Consider the following 19058-nt stretch of genomic DNA (forward strand, 5'->3'; position numbering starts at 1 on the left):
TTCATATGCCCCACAAGGTACAGTATGGATTAATAAGCAATAAATACCATCATTTTTCACCAGACTCCACAGGTCTTGTATTTATTTACTGGAAAGAGGTCATTCTGGGGGAGGGGAATAGGAAGATAAGATAATTGTGATCTGCTAGCAGATAGCTAGGTCTCTCTTTTTAGTTAGTAGAATTATTTCCTTGTATTGTTTCCTAAGCCATCTCCCCTCTCCCATTGTCTTGTATCTCTCCCTAGTAAGTTGTGAACTTCTAATTCCTTCAAACTAGAGAAATATGACTGTTTCCAAAGCACTCAGGAATAGCACCTGTTTACTTAAAACAAATTGCCTAAAGTTTGGAGAAATAGAGATGTGGTTAAGTTTATAGTCTCTCTAGGTAGACTCACTGTGTCTGCCTTCCTACTACTAGCCAGAAGACTTTAGCGGGGGAAGCTGCTTAGCTGCTGTGAGCCTGGGCTTTCTCATCTGTGAAGTTGGGATAGTTACAGTGACTTCTCTTTCATTCTCTTGACATTGTCTTTTACAGAGCAGAAGATATTAATTTTAATGTAGTCCAGCTTATCAATTTTTTTTCATGGATTGTGCCTTTGCTGTTTTATCTAAAAAGTTACTGCCATACCCAAAATCACATAGGTTTTTTCCTATGTTCTCTTCTAGGAGTTTTATAGTTTTGCATTCTATAGTAGTTCTGTGATCCATTTTGAGTTAATGTTTGTGAAGGTATAAGGTCTGTGTCTAAATTTTATTTTTTTACGTGAGGATGTCCAGTTGTTTCAGCACCGTTTTTTGAGAAGACTGTCTTTATCTTTGTTCCATCCTGTTTCCTTTGCTCTTTTGTCAAAGGTCATTTGACTTTATCTGTGTGGGTCTATTTCTGGGCTCTCTATTCTGTTCCATTGATCTGTTTTTCTGTTCTTTTGTCAATACCACACTGACTTGATTACTGTTGCTTTTTTGTACTAAGGCTTGAAGTTGGGTAGTGTCTGACTTGGTTCTCCTTCAGTATTGTGTCAGCTATTCTTTTGCCTCTCCATATAAACTTTATAATGTTTGCTGATATCCACAAAACAACTTGGTGGGATTTTGACTAGGATTGTATCGAACCTCTAGATGAAGTTGGGAGGAATTGACATCTTGACACTTGAGTCGTCTTACCCATGAACATAGAGTATCTCTCCCTGTATTTAGTTCTTTTTTTGGCTTTATTTGTATTTTTAATAGGTTTTGGTATTACTACGTAGTGCATTAAAATTCAGGGAGGGGTGGATAAGTCCTATCAAAGTTAAATTAATATGGCGTCTTAATTCAAGCTCTTCCATTATGTAACCCATGCTTCAATAAGAACTTTGTGTTGGTAAGTTTTTTTTTATTTCCAATGCATCCTACACTGTATATATACAGTATACATAGGAATATTCATTTTAACACTGTAATGATTTAAAATGGGACACCTAACCGTTATACCACCATTTTCACAGTTGACATGTCAAGTCTTGACTTAAGTCGTTGTTATGTCCTTTTCTCTTCAAACTAGTTCAGCTTATGTTAAGGTAAGACTTTTTGCCATAGGGATAAAAAAGCATAGAATTTTAGTATAAATCTGCATTTAGCTTGGTATGGGACTAAAAAGTGTGTATAAAAGCATTGTTTAAGAAAAAATGCTTATTTGTAAAATGAATCCGTTATTAAATTGAGCATTTGAAACCTTATATTGGGAATCACTCCAGTGTTGGAAAAGGGTAGTGTTAATGACCCTTGCAGTAATCGTAATTGTTGAATTAATATTCAGGCAGTGAGAAAATGGATTTTGCTAAGATATGAGTCCTCATGCTGCTAATGTTTAAAGTTATGTCACTGGTTAACAATAAGAGCAGCTAGTAACAGAAAATTTTTAGGTTAAGTTTGTCACTATCTAAACTTTCTACCTGTTTTTTGCTTTTGTTGTTTTGTGTAGAACATATAATAGCTTATAGGAAACATGGTATTTAAAAAGAGGGATGGATGTTTGTAGGGCAAAAAACAATAGAATAAATGTACTCCTCATTTTCTTAATAGCACTTAAACCAAAAATTGCATCCTCAATTATGGAATGTAATAATTGATTTTTTTTTGCATTTGTGCATATTGAGGTTTCAGTAAACAAAGCTCCTGTTAATTTTGTCTCTGCTTTTTCATAACTTGACTCAGAACTGGAATAAATTTTACTTTTGCTGTATTGGTGAAGTAAATTAAGTAAATGAACCCTTTATGAAGGTAATTAAGAAAACGTTCCCTTCCCCTTCCATCCCCTTCTGTCCCTTTCCTTTCCCCTGCTCTTAAACTGGCTCTATGAGATTTCCCTTGCTTCTCATCTTGGGCAGGTCCCGCAGCTCTTCAGTCACTTTGAGTTATTAAAATAGTTCTCACTTTCAGGGCATAAAAAGCACAATCCACTGTAGGTTAAAGAGCCCAGTCTATATCTTATAACCTCTTGGAGCTTACATTCTAGTGAGACAGACTGACGATAAGATAAGTAGGTACACTATATAATATGTTAGAGAGTAAAAAATAACATGGAGGAAAAAAATAGAAAGGAATACATACAATGTGTGGAGATCATGTGTGACATTTTTAGATAGAGTGGCCAGGAAAGGCCTTACTGAAAAGGTGACTTTTTAGTCAAGACCTGCAGAAGGTGATGATCCTGAACCACGTTGCCATCGTGAAGAACAACATTCCAGGCAGAGCTACATCTGTGCAGAAGCCCTGAGGTGGAAGTGCACATTGTGTGTGGGAGAAACAGGTTGCTAGTTGAACGAGGAAGAGAGGAACAGATAAGGATGATGGTAGTGGTGGTGGCAGCAAATTATACAGTACATTGTAGGTCTCATAAGGCTTTGACTTTAACACAGAATAGGAGGGTAAGCCTTTGGAAAGTTTTGACCAGACTTACATGAACTGATTTACTTTCTCACTATCACTTTGCCTAATTTCATTTGCAAATAGACTACCATGGTGGGAGTAGGGCCAAAGGTGGAAGCAGAGAGGCTATTGTAACTAACCAGGAGAGGATTCTGGTGTTTTCAATCAAGGTCGAGATGGTAGTAGTAGGGAGAAGTAGTAGAATTTTGAGTTTGTTTTGGAGATAAAATCACCAGAATTTGTCAAGATACTGGATGTGGGATAGAGTGTTGTCAAAGATGAGGTCTTTGTTTTTGCCCTGAGGAACTAGAAGAATGGAGTTGGCATAACTGAAATATCAGGAACTTATTTTGGGACATGTTAAATATGAGACATTTTTCAAAATTATTAGGCTCAAAATGTTAGATTTCAAAATAAAGACTGTTTAGTAAGCATTTAGATGTATAGTTCTGCAACTCAAGATAAAAAATCTGGGCTGGAGATAGAGATTTGGGAATTAAGAGCCTACTGGTGCTGTTGGAAGCCCTAAAACCGCATGAGGTCAGCAAAAGAGTGGATGTGAGTAGAATAGGGAAGAGGTCCAAGCACTGAGTTCTGAAGGACTGGCTATATTGATAAGTTAGGGAGATAAGGAACAGAGCACTTAGCGGTTGAGAAGGAAGGACCAGAAAAGTTAGGAGGAAAACCAGTAAGTATGTTACTCTAGGAATAAAACAGAGGAGGAGTTCTATCAAGGAGGAAGAAGTGATCAACTGTGTCCAGTGTTGCTGGGCCAGTCAAAAAAGATGAAGATTGAGAAATAAGCATTGGGTCTACTAGTGAGGTCACTGGTGACCTTTGATGAGTGCTGTTTCAGTGTAGTGATGAGTAAAAACCTGCTAAGAGACCATTGAGATGGGACCTGGAAGGGGGAGAGTAATAGAGGTTTGTTTTTTAATAAAGATTGGGGAAATGGTATTGTGATATTCTTTGAACATGATTCACCAGAGAGGGAAAAACAAATTATCTAGGATGGCACGTGGAACTGCTTGGGTAAGAGAAAGAGAATGCAAACTAGTGAAAAGGTGTGAATAGCACCTGTCTTGAGATTGTTAGCATTTATCCCTCATTTCCTACTCAGCTGTGAAGCCTCAGCTGCAGGTCAGACACTAGCCTGGAAAATGCTTTGCTTGAATTTGAGTGGAGTCATCTCTTGCATCCAGCATCTCACCCTCCACCTCCACCACCAAGAATGTCTTGATTTGCACATGGCACCTTTGTGAGAAGGAAAAGGGCTCCTTATTCCAAACAAGGCTGCCAAAACAAGGGTGGATTTTAGCCCTCACTCACCTTAGGCTCAGTATTCTTGGAACAGTAAAGGAATCATACTACCATAAGCTTCGGCCTTGCTCAGTCTCCCCTAAGACAACAAGGAAAGTCACATTTAATATTCTGCTATAATAAACATATCCTTTGTCCTGTGGCAAAACAACATAAGTGAGAAGAAAGCAAACTTAAGAACCAGTACGAATTTGGTGTAGGAATCCCTGTTCTGCTACCTGGCAGAGGGGATTTAAGATGCGTCATTTACTTTCTGTGCCTTGGTTTTTTCAAGGTAAAGAAGGCTGGGCGGGGGATGGCTTCAACCAGATTCTTTTCAGTTTGAAATTCTGTGATTCATTAAAATTCATTAAAATATAGTAATGTCCAACTTAACTTCTGAAGCACAGCATAGTTCTGCTAAGAACTAAGAAATATCACTGAGGAAGTTTGTTTTTGTTTTGTTTGGATAACAGCGCCCCTTGGGTTCTTACACAAATAAGTATTAGCAGAATTTGGAGATTAAATTAGATGTAGCAGCACTGAAATTAATAAGAGGAAATATAGCAAACCATTGAGGACAATACAGACTAGTTCACAGACTTTGTCCAAGTTCTGTCTGAGTCATTTTGTGGCTATGGGACATACGGAAAGTTATTTAACTCTCTGAACCTTTGTTTGCTCATCTAAAAATAGGAATGTACTAATAGTACCTACTTCATAGATTTGTAAGGAAAATTAAATGAGTTATGCACTATGATGCTTTGAACAATGCCTGACTTGTAATAAGGATGGACTAAACCTTAACTAACGTTGTTATTATCATTACCACCACCACTGTGTGACGTGTATAGTTTAGAAACATTTTAGTAAAACCGTAGAAGTCTTTGACACTATAATTTAATTGTATAATGATTACCTTAAGTCACAAGGGAAAAATCAACTTGGAAAAGTAAATGCTCTTGAATCAGGTTAAACCTTTTTTGTTTACAAAATTAGTACTCAATTTTGTTTTTAGTTACAATAAAAATTCACTTAGGGAATATACCTGATTCTCAAATGATGACAGAACAGTGAGCCATTATTGTAATTAGTTGCAGTTGTTGTGTATACTTGAAACATATAAAACAGTATTTATTTTAAAAAATGTTTTTCCCTAAATATTAGGCCAAAACAGTGAAATTTTATTGTTCATGTACCTGCCTTAAAGATAGGTATTTAAAACATGCTGCAAACATTTTGATTATACCATCAAGTTTTCTACACCCTTTCTGTATGAACTGTTTTTTTCAGAGTACACAGTTGATTATTGATTGCATCACTTACCTGATGTTTACAGTTCACAGTTTTACAGAATTAGTAAGATACAGTTAAATTATTTTAACTAGACTTGAAAGTCCTATTGTAATTAATATGGGTGATTTATCAATGCTGGTTTACCCTTATTTTAAATCAAACATTCAGATCATTTCTAAACTAGTGGTCACTTTTAAAGAAGAAATGCTGTATATGTATTATACATTAGTTCAGAAAGTCAAGATAATTTATGATGGTAAAGGTTAGGGGAAAATGGAAGTCTGTAGGTAAATTGGGAGGGAATTTAAGGAGTATTGGATGTGCGGCAAATAATTGTGCAGCTAGATTTTATTTGAATTATCTCTATTGTTTCAAATTTTATAAATGAAATGTGTATTGTTGAGCACAGTGCAGTGTACCTGGGACTTGATAGCACCTAGCATTCAGACTTTGGTTTCTAACATTTGCTAAATGTGAGATTAAAAGGAACCAGAGCTCCTTGAGGAAGTGGCTGATTCCAAAGCTGGAATCCTGGGACATCTAGTTTAAATAATACACAGATTCATACAAACGGGAAAAGAGGAGGGATCAAGGGCTAGCTCGTAAATGTGTAGGAAATGCTGAAGTTGGAAAAATCATGATTTTATCACCATCACAGTATAGCTTCTTTAGCTCAGCCAAGAATCACAATTGGATGTTAAATCTAGGGGTGAAATTTTGATGAAGAGCAGAATATTTGCATGGTCTTAAGGTGTATATCCAAAGGTTATTTATTGGTTGCAGGGAAAAGATAATAAGTAAGCAGTAGGAAAGTCAGACAGCACTTGATCTAGGTGATGAAAATTAATATCACCAATTAGGGATAGGTGAATGAATATCTTGGTACCCTGAGAACACATCGCTTATGCACGATTTTGGCCAGGAATGCACTGTCTGCATCTAATGAGGAAACATCAGATAACTCCAAAAAGATGAGCATTCTATTAAAGAAGGAGATGATGGGGAGGAAGATAACTGTATTCTTCAAAAATGTTGTTGTAAAAGTCAAAGGCGGAAAGATTCCATATTAAAGGAAACAAAAGACATGGAACATAGGTGATCACAAGAGTAGATTCTGTATCTGGATGAAAATTAAATTTTTAAAAAGGCATTACTGCATCAGTTGACAACATTATTTTGCAGATTATACGTTAAAGTGTTTTATTGGTATATTTACTGAAATTGTAGCTATTGTGATTATATTGGAGGTTAATTTAGGAAACGTGCACACTTTACTGGGGCAAGGGCCAGATGTATTCAGCTTAATCGCACATGGCTCAAAAAAAAAAGCAGTGTGGGTGTCGGGGTGTGTGTGTGTATACATACACACAGACAGAGGGAGAGAGCAGGGGAGGGAAGGAGAAGATGAAAAAGTTAATGGGTCAGAATGCTAACAGGGAGAGAGTCTGGGTAAGATTATACTGGTGTTCTTTGTTCTTGCAGTTTTTCTGTAATTTGAAATATTTGCAAATAATTTTATACATACATGTATGCACACATTTGGGCTTCTTTTATGTTTATCTCATTGCTCTAGGTTGTTAATTTACCCGTAATACTTAATTGGTTTAAGATGTTAACATTCATTGCTTACAGATACACACATTGATTTTTAATTTCTTTTACATAGTGCTGGGCCTAAAGGAGATAACATTTATGAATGGAGATCGACTATACTTGGTCCACCAGGTTCTGTATATGAAGGTGGTGTGTTTTTTCTGGATATCACTTTTTCATCTGATTATCCATTTAAGCCACCAAAGGTAAGAACCTAAAAGTCCATTCTTTAATATTTATCCTTCTCCAAAATTCTAGAGGTTAAATGTGTATTGATGTAATCATTTTTATTTCACTGTTTTTCATGAATTGATAGGAAACTCTCACGTAACCCAAGAATTTTAAAACTGAAAGAAGTTGATTTCTGCCTTATACAAATAACTTTAGCAGAAAGAGGGTTTGTTAATTGTAAATGAAAGTATGCCACTTTGCATACCAATAAAGCAGATACATTTTTTAAAAAAATATTTATTTATTTGACAGAGAGAGAGCACAAGCGGGGGGGAGCGGCAGGCAGAGGGAGAGGAAGAAGCAGGCTCCCCCATGAGCAGGGAGCCCAGTGTGGGGCTTGATTCCAGGACCCTGGGATCATGACCTGAGCTGAAGACAGATGTTTAACCGACTAAGCCACCCAGGCGCCCCCAAAGAGACATTTTAGATTTATGTTATAAGGGAAAATATCCTATGGACCCTTCCTTGAGAAACATATTGGGATAAAAAGTAAACCTGTTTGACAACTTGCAGAAATAAGAATTAAATAACTTGAATTCTGTGCTCAATTCCTCACCTTTACTGATCAGCAAAAACTAGAAAACCATAGCAAAGAAGAGGGAAACTATTACTTAATCAGCTTACTTTGTGCCTTCTGTAGATAATGATGTAGTAATGGGAATGAGGGTGGCTAGGTGGCTTATGCCTCAGTTGGCTCTCAATATGAACTGGATGGATAACAAAAGGGTTGAGCTGTACCTTGTAATAATTGGCGATTATTTTTCAAGTCTTAAACATAACAATTACCTGGATAGTTTCCTCCTCTCACTACTCATTATAAAGTGGTCCAGCCAACAGGTAAAAACCACCAATATTAAGCCTGAACATAATTACGGTCTAGTTAACAGAGACTTCTGACATGTCAGGGGAAAAGTATGTTGTTATCAAGCCTTTAACCATGATGAAATGCTTTTCCTTTCAACATAGTTCCTTATGTTCCCTACACACTATTTAAAATACATGTAGCAATTTGATGCCTGCCTGGTGGTTTAATGCCTGGGCTTACTTGCATGCTTGTGGTCGGGGGGGGGGGGGGGGGGGGGGGGGGGGGGGGGGGGGGGGGGGGGGGGGGGCAGGGAAAGTAAAAATTAAGGGTTTGTTTTTGTTTTTTAGACCTACGATTTTTCTCCCATTATCTAATAAGATAACAACAGTTCCACCTAGTGGTATCTACCTCAAAGTACAGACACCAAGGTTCCCTATCATCTAGAGGTATTTTGCTGTCAGCTAGAATTATCTGTGTTTTTAGGACTATACTATGTGATCCCATCAGAATTTAAGATCTTTAAACGATTGTCTTATTGAATGCTTTCATGTATGTAGAGTATATCTTGCTAGTTCAAGTAAAGGAATAAAGCCCTCATGTTAATAATACTACATATTGTATTCACATTCAAAATGACACATGTTAACAATGCTGGTATATCACTAACTGCTCAATTTGCATTCATTGGTTAAATGTCCTGTATTATAGAAAAGAAAATCATAGCAAAATAGTTCATGGCTGTCTTTGATAAAGAGTGATACTTACTTCTAGATGCCTCATTTTTCTTGAAATTGTTTTTAATGTGGTAGCAAAATTATAAAAAAGTTTGCAACTTTTTTTTACAGAATTATTTTGTGAGGGAAGATTTGTTAAAAAGACTTTTCTGTTTTTCTTGGCGTCTTTTAATGTAAGATAAAAATTGGCTAACATAAATCTTTAAAACTATAGTTCTGTATATGACTTATTAGTTGTTTTGGTTAGTACAGTGGTTATGTTTTAATTTAGGATTTAATTTTTTTGCCGAAGTCTCAGTATTTTAATTTTCTAATCCTTCCATGTTGAGTCATTCTTCTTGCCTAAGTTATCTGACACAGTATTATGAAGCACTATCTAGATCTGTGGTTGAACAAGTGAAAAAGAAAATACTTTGCTCGTATCTTGGTGTTAGGTACAATTATTTCTATACAACTCTGCTTATTTTTGAAGTTCGGATAAGGTGTTGAACTTCTTGAGGAATAATAAAAATTTAATTCTTTTCTGTTCACCAATTATTAATAGCTGAAAGGATTTAAAGTATTTTTTTAAGATTTTTAAAAATTTCTTTATTTGAGAGAGAGTGCACACACATGTCAAGAGCGAGCGGAGGAGAGGGAGAAGCAGAATCCCAGTGGAGCAGGGAGCCCCATGCGGGGCTCGATCCTAGGACCCTGGGATCATAACCTGAGCCAAAGGCATATGCTTAACCTACGGAGCCACCCAGGTGCCCCAAAAGGATTCACATTAATTAATTGTGTTTATAAACCACACATGTCTGTTGAGTAGTCAGCTGTCCGTGATCTAAACATACATTATTCCCATATTCTAGAGCAGAATTGTCTGACAGAAATCTAATGCAAGCTACATGGGTAATTTTAAATTTTCTATGAGCTACATTAAAAAGGGTAGAAAAAGACAGTGAAATTAATTTTAATAACATCCAGTACATCCAAAATATCAACATTTGAACATGAAATCAATGTAAGAGTATTATTAATGTGATGTTTTACATTCTCTTTTTGGTACTGTGTCTTTGAAATCTGGTATGTATTGTACATTTTTAGACGATCTCACTACGACTAACCATATTTTAAGAGCTGTAAAGCTAGTATGTCTCCTGTATTACACAGAGGTTCTGGAGGTACAGTCTCTTCCTTTTTCCTCCCCTACTAGACCACTGGTTTCTTTCTTGTTTTTAATTATGCATCCTTAATCAGAAATATGCGTTTGAGGGCTTTTAATATTTTCTTTCAAGACTCTACCTGGGAGATCATATAGTACAATGCTAGTTCCAAGAGATTGGCAACTGTTTTTTTCTTTTTTTCTCTGCTATTCCAAATTAAGAATTAGCCACCCACTTTGTGATTGTTTTGGAACTTGCCAGTATTTGTTCCTATGATTTATCCTCTTCTTTCATATATCTCAGAGATGTATTAGTTTCCTTTATTCATTATCTTAAGACCTTGCTTATTTCATTTTACTCTGTTAGTCTAACAAGACACTGAACCAGTTACAGAAATGAAAGGTTGAAAAATAGACTGGTGATTTCATCAACCTTCCTCTAAATCCCTGTCCAATATTTTCTGATACATGACAGGACATGAGCTGAGTTGCTACTAATCTTTTCTACTAAGAAACTAATGTAACTTCTGTTTTTTATGGTAAGAAAAATTCTTCACAAGTTCCTTCTTACCTTTGGCATTAAAACACTTCTGTTCTCTCTCACATGCTTTATACAGAGCTGTATGTGCACGTGTGCACGTATATATGGTATATATGGTCATACATATATAGAATTATTTTATAATTCATTTAGGGTAAGCTAACCAAATCAGCTGCTCACTTTGGTATAAAATTGATATAATTTTCCTAATCTGCTGGGTAAAAAAATTTCAAATAAATTGAATAAAACCATTTACTTTTTTTTTTTTCAACTAGGCCCCATGCTCAATGTGGGGCTTGAACTCACTACCCTGAGCTGAGATCGAGTTGGATGCTTAACCCAGGAACCCCAGTTAAAATCATTTACTTTTGATATTACTTAAACCTGGTATTTAATTAGCTCTTCAGTAAATTATTTTCTATTTAGTATCTATGATATATTACCCTTTACTTTTGCTGGTGAGAGTTTTAGTTGGTAATAAAGCATTCATTTTGTTTTTAATGGAACTGCCCTTAGGTTACTTTCCGCACCAGAATCTATCACTGCAACATCAACAGTCAGGGAGTCATCTGTCTGGACATCCTTAAAGACAACTGGAGTCCTGCTTTGACTATTTCAAAGGTTTTGCTGTCGATTTGTTCTCTTTTGACAGATTGCAACCCTGGTAAGCAAACCTTTATTAACACACACAGTGGGGTACAGAAATCGGTGTGTTTGGCTGCCTTAACTATGGATTTGAGAAAGTAAATGCTGTTGGTGGAAAGATGAGCATAAATCATTTTGCAAGGAAATTGTCAAAGCCATTTCACTTAGAATAGACCACAAGTTTCACAGTAATTTTCTTTAGTTTATTAATGGCATGCTACCTATAATTACTTCCTTTCTGTCTTTGATGGACTTTCCTCTGAATTCTGTAACCGTACAAACCACGTTTGGCAGGAAGAAAGCCCTGACTGGCCCCAGTGCCTCCTTTTCTTACTCCTTCCATGCTGCCGTGTGCTCTACAGCAACCACTTAGTAACGAAGGGCTTCTAGTTCTCCCTTCTTTCTTGGATTATAGTTAGGTATTTTAGAAGTAGTAGTGATAGTTTGAGTTGGACTAGATTATATTAACTCAGAGATAAAGCCATTAATAACATCATTCCTAACGTTTTTAAGAAATGCTTATTTGCTACATATTAACCTGTAGTCGACTTGAAAAAGTGACATTTAGACCTGGGATTTTGCATATGTTATCTTACAAGGTGGTCATTTTTTAAAGAAGTTGAATTACTTTTTCTACATATTGGACTAATCACCAAAGGCTTTTACTTTTATCATAAGCCCAGCAGTTATACCTAGGCCCAAGAAAATTAAAAAGGGTGAGGCAGCTCTAAATGAACTGATAAGGAAAGCTCTCCAAGATATATTAAGTGAAAGAGCAAGGCACTCAAGGAAAGTACATATGTATAATAATATTTTAAATGCTTGTGAATATGCATAATATCTAGATAGAAATGCTGTAAACTGTATTGTAAGATTTGAATTTTTATTTTAAAAATTACGTTTTTAAACAGAAGAAGGTAGAAATATAATCACCAAGCACACTTTCATTGCTGAATAAAATGCCAAGAGTAGTATTAAAAAATCAAATTTATTAAGTCAACATGTATTTTTTAGTTTAAAGGGCTTTTCTAATTTCAGTATTAAAATACACAGATGATTATGCTATTTGAAGCATTTTAATTTTGGAAAATTTAGCCATTATATATCAAGGTGCTGCTGAAAAATTAATGTTTCAATTTAATAGACTATTAAAACTGTAACTTTAAGACACTGTATAATATCTCTTAATGTTCTTTCTACCTTTCCAGCGGATCCTCTGGTTGGAAGCATAGCCACTCAGTATTTGACCAACAGAGCAGAACATGACAGGATAGCCAGACAGTGGACCAAGAGATACGCCACATAATTCACAGAATTTGTATGCGGTGTGAAGGAGCAGAAGGGCCCCTTCCCACTGTGCTGCAAATCTTTATAGCCTTTACAATACGGACTTCTGTGTATATGTTATACTGATTCTACTCTCTGCTTTTATCCTTTGGAGACTGGGAGACTCCCCAAAAAGGTAAATGCTATCAAGAGTAGAACTTTGTAGCTGTAGATTAGTTACGTTTAAAACGCCTACTTGCAAGTCTTGCTTCTTTGGGATATCAAAATGTATTTTGTGATGTACTAAGGATACTGGTCCTGAAGTCTACCAAATATTATAGTGCATTTTAGCCTAATTCATTATCTGTATGAAGTTATAAAAGTAGCCGTAGATGACTAGGAATTATGTCATTTGTATTAAACCCAGATCTATTTCTGAGTATGTGGTTCATGCTGTTGTGAAAAATGTTTTACCTTTTACCTTTGTCAGTTTGTAATGAGAGGATTTCCTTTTACCCCTTTGTAGCTCAGAGAGCACCTGATGTATCATCTCAAACACAATAAACATGCTCCTGAAGGCAGAGTTTCCTGTCGTAATATTTTAAGTCAATCTTGTTAGAAGGTGTGTCTGAGATGATTGTTGATGAAATAAAAATGCGGATATGCAGATTGATTACTAAGGACCAGTACAAATAAATGAATTGTTACAGTGCAAACACTTGAAATCTTGTTAAATGTGTAGAGTTTTTTTTTCCCTTGAAGTACTAATGAGAGAATATAATGAGCTTAAACATGTAAAACTGGATTTAAAATCATTGATCTCAAAACACATAAAGCTCTACTTCGATAAGATGATATTTGAGCAAAAGATAATACGAAATTGTGACTCACTGAGGAATCTGGTATTAAGTTATGGAACATTTTGTTTCCCAATTGTTGATTTCCATCCACCATTGGACAGTGTTGTCAAATAACTCTAATCTGATAGTGCTTCTGTGTCATTGGTACATTTTTTACTTAACTTCTAGTACTGGTCTTGAATTTTCATGGTGTATGGTGTGTATTACCATTCTTATTATGGCACTTCGCCAGCAGATAATGGCTAGAGGCAGAGTTGAACACAGAAACCATTGTCTGGCCTGAAGGTGGAATAGAGCTCTGGATTAGTGTGCAGATCTGGCATTTATTTCTCATTTGAAAAAATAACTAAATCTTAAGCGTTTTACAGGGTTTATAAATTCCTTCTTTTTGGTTACAAGGATCAAATACTAGATTTCTTATAGGAGTTAGAATTACTTTGCAGTATTCAGGTTTGGTAAACAGTATAAATGTGCTTAATTTTTTTCTATGGCTATGATAATTATTGAGGTAATTCTGCGGTCCTGTAGCCAAGGTTGTGGAATGTGGGGCAAATGTCTTCTCCAGTCCTAAATATGGAGCTTTAAAGTACCATCTTAAAATTTATAGAGTGGAATTATTAGCATAAAAATACATTGCTTCAAGCTAATAAAGTAAAACATTTATAGTTGCATATACCCTCACTGAGTAGTGGACCTCCTACTTGAGTATTTGTCAACAGAAGTCTTAAATCAGGGTAAAAATAAACTTTTATGTGTATTTTTCACTAAACCCCCCCCACCCCCCTGCCCCATCCCTCCATATTACAAAGGGGAACACTAAGCAAATAGGTAGTATTTTGAAGAATTCAGGCTTAGGTCTATGAAAACCTTTGAGCCTTGACTATTTTAAGTGGTAATAATAGATAACGGAGTTCAAGTCAGTGTGATGAGAGTGGGGACCTTTTATGTAAACTGTAAGGGTTTCTGTGTAGGTGAGCGCAAAAGTGGTTTTTTTCCCCCACTTCCAGTATCATATATTCTCTGTCTTAGAGTAATGAACCTTTCTCTTGATGCCAGAAAAGCTTTCATCATAATGAATATTAGGGTGTTTGGGATGTTATCGTTAGACTTCCTTTATTTGTTATCCCCCTAATTACTACCATCAACCTTTTTGCTACTTTGTAGGCCATACCCCATGCTCACTTGGGACAGAGAAGCGGGAACTGGTTACTTAAAAATGTTCGGGGCTCTTTCACAAACTACCTTTGTGGCCTTGAATACAACCCCTTAACTTCTTTGAGCTTTAGTTTATTCATCTATGAAACAAAAGTTGAATTTGATTATCTCCCTATTCTCTATTAGCTCTCAAACTCAGTAGTTCTCATCCTATAACATTTGTTACCCTTGTTCTGCTTTCTCTTTCAGGAAACAGGCTACAATTTCAAATGAACTGAAAAATAACAATTATCATTTGGTTTCTTTCTGTTAGATTCCCCTTAAAATCCTGAATATATTTTACCTTGTTTTCTATTTCTAAAAAACTGTAGAATCCACTTTTCAGTTACATAGGTATTCATCTATGTATACTACAAATAGGGTGCCCCCATGAAACTTTGCTCTGGATGTAAATTGTGCTATTTCAGAGCCCAGATTTTTTACATTTTTACTTTTTTTGTTTTTTTTTTTACAAATTTTACAAGTGAAAGGCCAAATGTAACTTTGTACGTGTTTAAGAGGAGTCACGGCCTTGTATATTGCCTTGAGCCTGCCGCGCTCGAATTCTGGTCACGTGCCCTCAGGGGAGCCCTGCGGGGTGCCGTTGCATGCCAGCCACGGCTTGGCTACTGAATATCCCCTGCCAAGCTTTAGGAGAGGAGACCCTCTGACCATCTTCGGTTGATAGAGTGAAACTGATGCACAGATGGGTTCCATAACTTGCCCAGATTACAGAGCCAGTATGATGGGGAGGTGCATCCTCCGTTCTTCACCAGGTTGTGGTTTGTAACATCACAGTTAATATTGACGGCGTCTATGTAACAGCAAATATACATAGATCAATAACTTCTGAAAAGGACTGTCTAGGATAAAGTACAATTTGCATTTTAGTAAATTCTTATTTTAAATTTTATTTTAAAGTCTCAAATGTAACCTTACAAACTAAGGCTTTATTGATTCCAATGAATTTGAGATATGTTTATTTATCTTCTACCCTAGATACTCGTCATAGGAATACTTTTAACATCACTAATTTCCCTTTGTTAATTGGGAAAATGAGATAAATGATGTTATCTTAAATTGTTTTAGTTACACATCGCATAAACACATCAGGAAATTTATATTGATAAATATGTATCAAGCATTTAATGACTACCTTTTTCAAACTAACAAGATGTATTAGTTATGTAGACGTTGCTTTTTTTTTTTTTTTTTTAAGCAGGAAATCTTAATCACAGGGATAAATCTGCGTAGGCATTTGCGGTTTGGATTGACCCTAAAAGTTCTAATAAGAACTTTGAGGTGTTGGACTTAGAGTCAGCCCACTAATTTGTCCAAATGTATTATAACAATATAAGAATGACTGTATTGTAAAATTTAAGTCAGTTTCAGTCCTGTGACTCATATATTAACTTGTGTTGAGTTATGTTAATGCACATTTTCACTTGACATTTATATTGTAGTCTTAGGACAGAATTATGGTATGATATGAAAACATTATTTTTATAAAACCAATGCAGATTATTTTAAGAGGCTGAGATAATGAGTCTACAATGATTACATTATCCACATTTCAGTTAGTGTTCTTTATTTTAGATGAGTAGATTATATAAATAGATTTGTTTCATGTCTAAATAAATTAGGTTTTTTCAAGTAATTCCAAAATAATAAATAATTCATAATTACATTTTGATATATAGGCGTTATTTGAAACATCGGTTTTTTGTTACTAATTTGTCAACTTCTGTTTTGGTGAAGTTCTTCAGTGATTTTACATTGGCCTTTCAAAACGGTTATAAAATAAATATTTAAAAAAAAAAAGAATTTTTGAGACTGGTTTGTAAACGAGATTGCCAGCAGTGATGGGTAGTGCTAAATTTAGCCTTGTCAGACAGAATCAGCCTTGTTAATTAGGAATGAGAAGTTAAGAAGAAATGCGAGACCTTAGAGGTGGATGCATGGTGCCGCACTCATCCTCACTTTCCTCTGTTGCTCCCTGGTGCGCTCCATAAATCCGTAAGCACTTTTCTGAAGGGAATTTCCTGGATTTTGAGTAGGGTCTCTTGTTTTAGTTTGCCGTCTGCTGTGCTCTCAGCTTCTCATGGTTCCAAGCGCTCATATGACGAGAAGCCCTAGGTGATTTTTAACTGATAATATCCTATTAGCAAGACCCAGCATTCAGAAGCTAAGTTTGAAAATTAAAAAAAAAAAGAGATTACTCAGATTCAGGCACATGGACAGTGTGAACATCCTTTTACAGTATTTATCATTAATTTAGTTGTATATGAGAAAGAGTGATTTAACTCTGATTAGGCAGCAGAGCTCTGGGTCCTAGACCTGGATATATTTCAGAAATAAACAGAACTATGGCTTGGCAAAGGAATTGATCAACAACAAATCTAGATATTATCAGTGAATATATTTGGAGATACTTAAATTCACTTTAAGTCTTCCACAGCTATAGGTTACCTTGTTGAAATCCAGTAAGGCTAAAGCCAACATGCCAGTCTACCCAACACAACATTAAAAGCAGTTTTATCCCCTAAATCCTCCAATCCCTAAAGTTTATCTCAAGTCCAGATCCTTCCATGAAACCTTTCCATTTTACTATCATGTACTTTTAGTCTGTCTGTTTCTCTGAGACTCCATGTGCACAAACATCAGATAAAATAATTTAAGCATGTGCATATTTCCAAGTGCCAGCAACAAGCCAGGTGCCTTCCTCGGCAAGAATCCTTTTTTCTTTTTCTTTATTTTTTTCTGTTGGAGGGGATGGAGGTTGGTTATGCTATAGAACCCCTTAACTGACCTCCAGTTCGTTCTACACATTTAAGCTGCTTGCTAATTGAAGATTCTTTCAGGCACTGTGATGCATAGAGATGAATACATTGTCACATCCTTAAATAGTTTATCATTTTCCTGTCCAGATAAGATTTTTCCCTCATCTTAGCAGAGGAGAACACATCTTTGCTAATGTGTATCCATTTTCTGTTGAATGAGAAATTGAACAGATGTCCCTGCTGATTTAGTTATGAAAATATTGGTAAGTTTTACCCAATCTATATGATATTAAGCATACTTAATACTATTTGATGCTTTTAAAATAATTACTGTCTTTTTTTTTTTTTTTAAGATTTTTATTTGAGAGAGAGAGAGCATGGGGGGGAGGGGTCAGAGGGAGAAGCAGACTCCCCGCAGAGCAGGGAGCCCGATGCGGGACTCGATCCCAGGACTCCAGGATCATGACCTGAGCCGAAGGCAGTCGCTTAACCAACTGAGCCACCCAGGCGCCCTAAAATAATTACTGTCTTTCAGATTACTTTTAGGTACCCAGTGTCTGTAGCATGCATTTTGGCATTTTACTATATTCAGTTTAATACCTTACACATATTTCTGGATAGTGAGCTCCTGGAGGATAGTATCTATACTCCTTGCCTCTATCTCAGCGTAATATCTAATATGATATATGTTTGCTGAATGAATTAATATTATGCCATAGGTATAAGTTTTCCAGAAGGTTATCCAGAGACCATATGAAGCAAATCAGTCATGTCATCTTTAATTCCCTGTCATACTGATTCAGTGCTTAATATGTAGTAGGTGTTGGATATAGTCCTGTTAACTTGAAATATCTGAAGTAGTAGTGGGTTGTTCCCATAACCTACTTGATGTCTACTTGTTTAAAATGGAGAATAACTCCATCTTGTCATTTTTAAAGTCCTTAAATATACCAAAATGCATTTTTGTCCTACAGAGTTTACATAATTTTCCCTTGTCATTACTCTCTTCTTGAATTGATATATTTCTCCTGTTCTCTTTTATTGGTAAAAAGAAAAAAGACACAAAGGAATTACATGTATGTGCTTACTGTATTCTTTTAGGAAAATGAAAAGTTATGGCCTTTGAAAAAATTTGTTAGAGTATTTCAGGGAAAAGGAACTAGTATACTTATATAGTAGGATGGAGGGGCATTCCTGAGGAGTGTTGAAAGTTGGGTTATTGAAATATTATTTCTGTTTTCTCCTTTATTTTTCTTCCCCACTTCTATCTTCTGTGAGAAAGGGGATAGGATAAAGTATCAAAGAGGGTATTTTTTTTCTTTATTGCCCCATGTTATTCAGTAACATGTTAATATCAGTAGATATAATTGAAAGGTGAGTGGGTAGAAGCTCCCCAATTCCAGAAATGTAATTCCAGCAGCTTCTCACTCACTGTAACATGAGTACTTCATAGGTCAGCTGAGTAAAACTCAGGTGGTCTAGCTGCCTATTCCTGCAGGCCCAGCTCAGACCGAGAGGGGAGAAAAGTAAACCTGTGGAGAAATGGGTTACTGAGAGGTATTGGCACCAAGAGAAGTCCTGACAATGACGGGGCCACGGGTGTAAGGAAAATTAGATTACCTAGTAGCTGAAATTCAGTGTTTTGACAAGTCTTTATGTAAACATTTCATGTTTTCATCTACAAAGTGACGAAAAGTAATTATTAGGAACACGAGGGAGTGAGGGAATAAAGCTATACTTCAAGGTATCACTGGCATCCC

General features: G+C 35.9%; 1 protein-coding gene across 5 annotated transcripts in view; it reads left to right on the forward strand.

Annotated features, from left to right (window-relative positions):
• The window catches only part of UBE2E3 (ubiquitin conjugating enzyme E2 E3), an 85970-nt gene extending 72927 nt beyond the window's left edge, over positions 1-13043 (forward strand). For all 5 annotated transcript variants that reach the window (XM_027591006.2, XM_027591003.2, XM_027591007.2 and 2 more), the window contains exons 4-6: positions 7172-7304; positions 11070-11217; positions 12407-13043. In XM_027591006.2, coding sequence (XP_027446807.1) covers positions 7172-7304; positions 11070-11217; positions 12407-12504 — 379 coding nt within the window. In that variant the 3' untranslated portion in view covers positions 12505-13043. The remainder of the gene's footprint in view (positions 1-7171; positions 7305-11069; positions 11218-12406) is intronic.
• Positions 13044-19058: the final 6015 nt, after the last annotated feature.

Source organism: Zalophus californianus, chromosome 3 (genome assembly GCF_009762305.2).
Source record: "Zalophus californianus isolate mZalCal1 chromosome 3, mZalCal1.pri.v2, whole genome shotgun sequence".
In the NCBI taxonomy this organism is placed as follows: Eukaryota; Metazoa; Chordata; class Mammalia; order Carnivora; family Otariidae; genus Zalophus; species Zalophus californianus.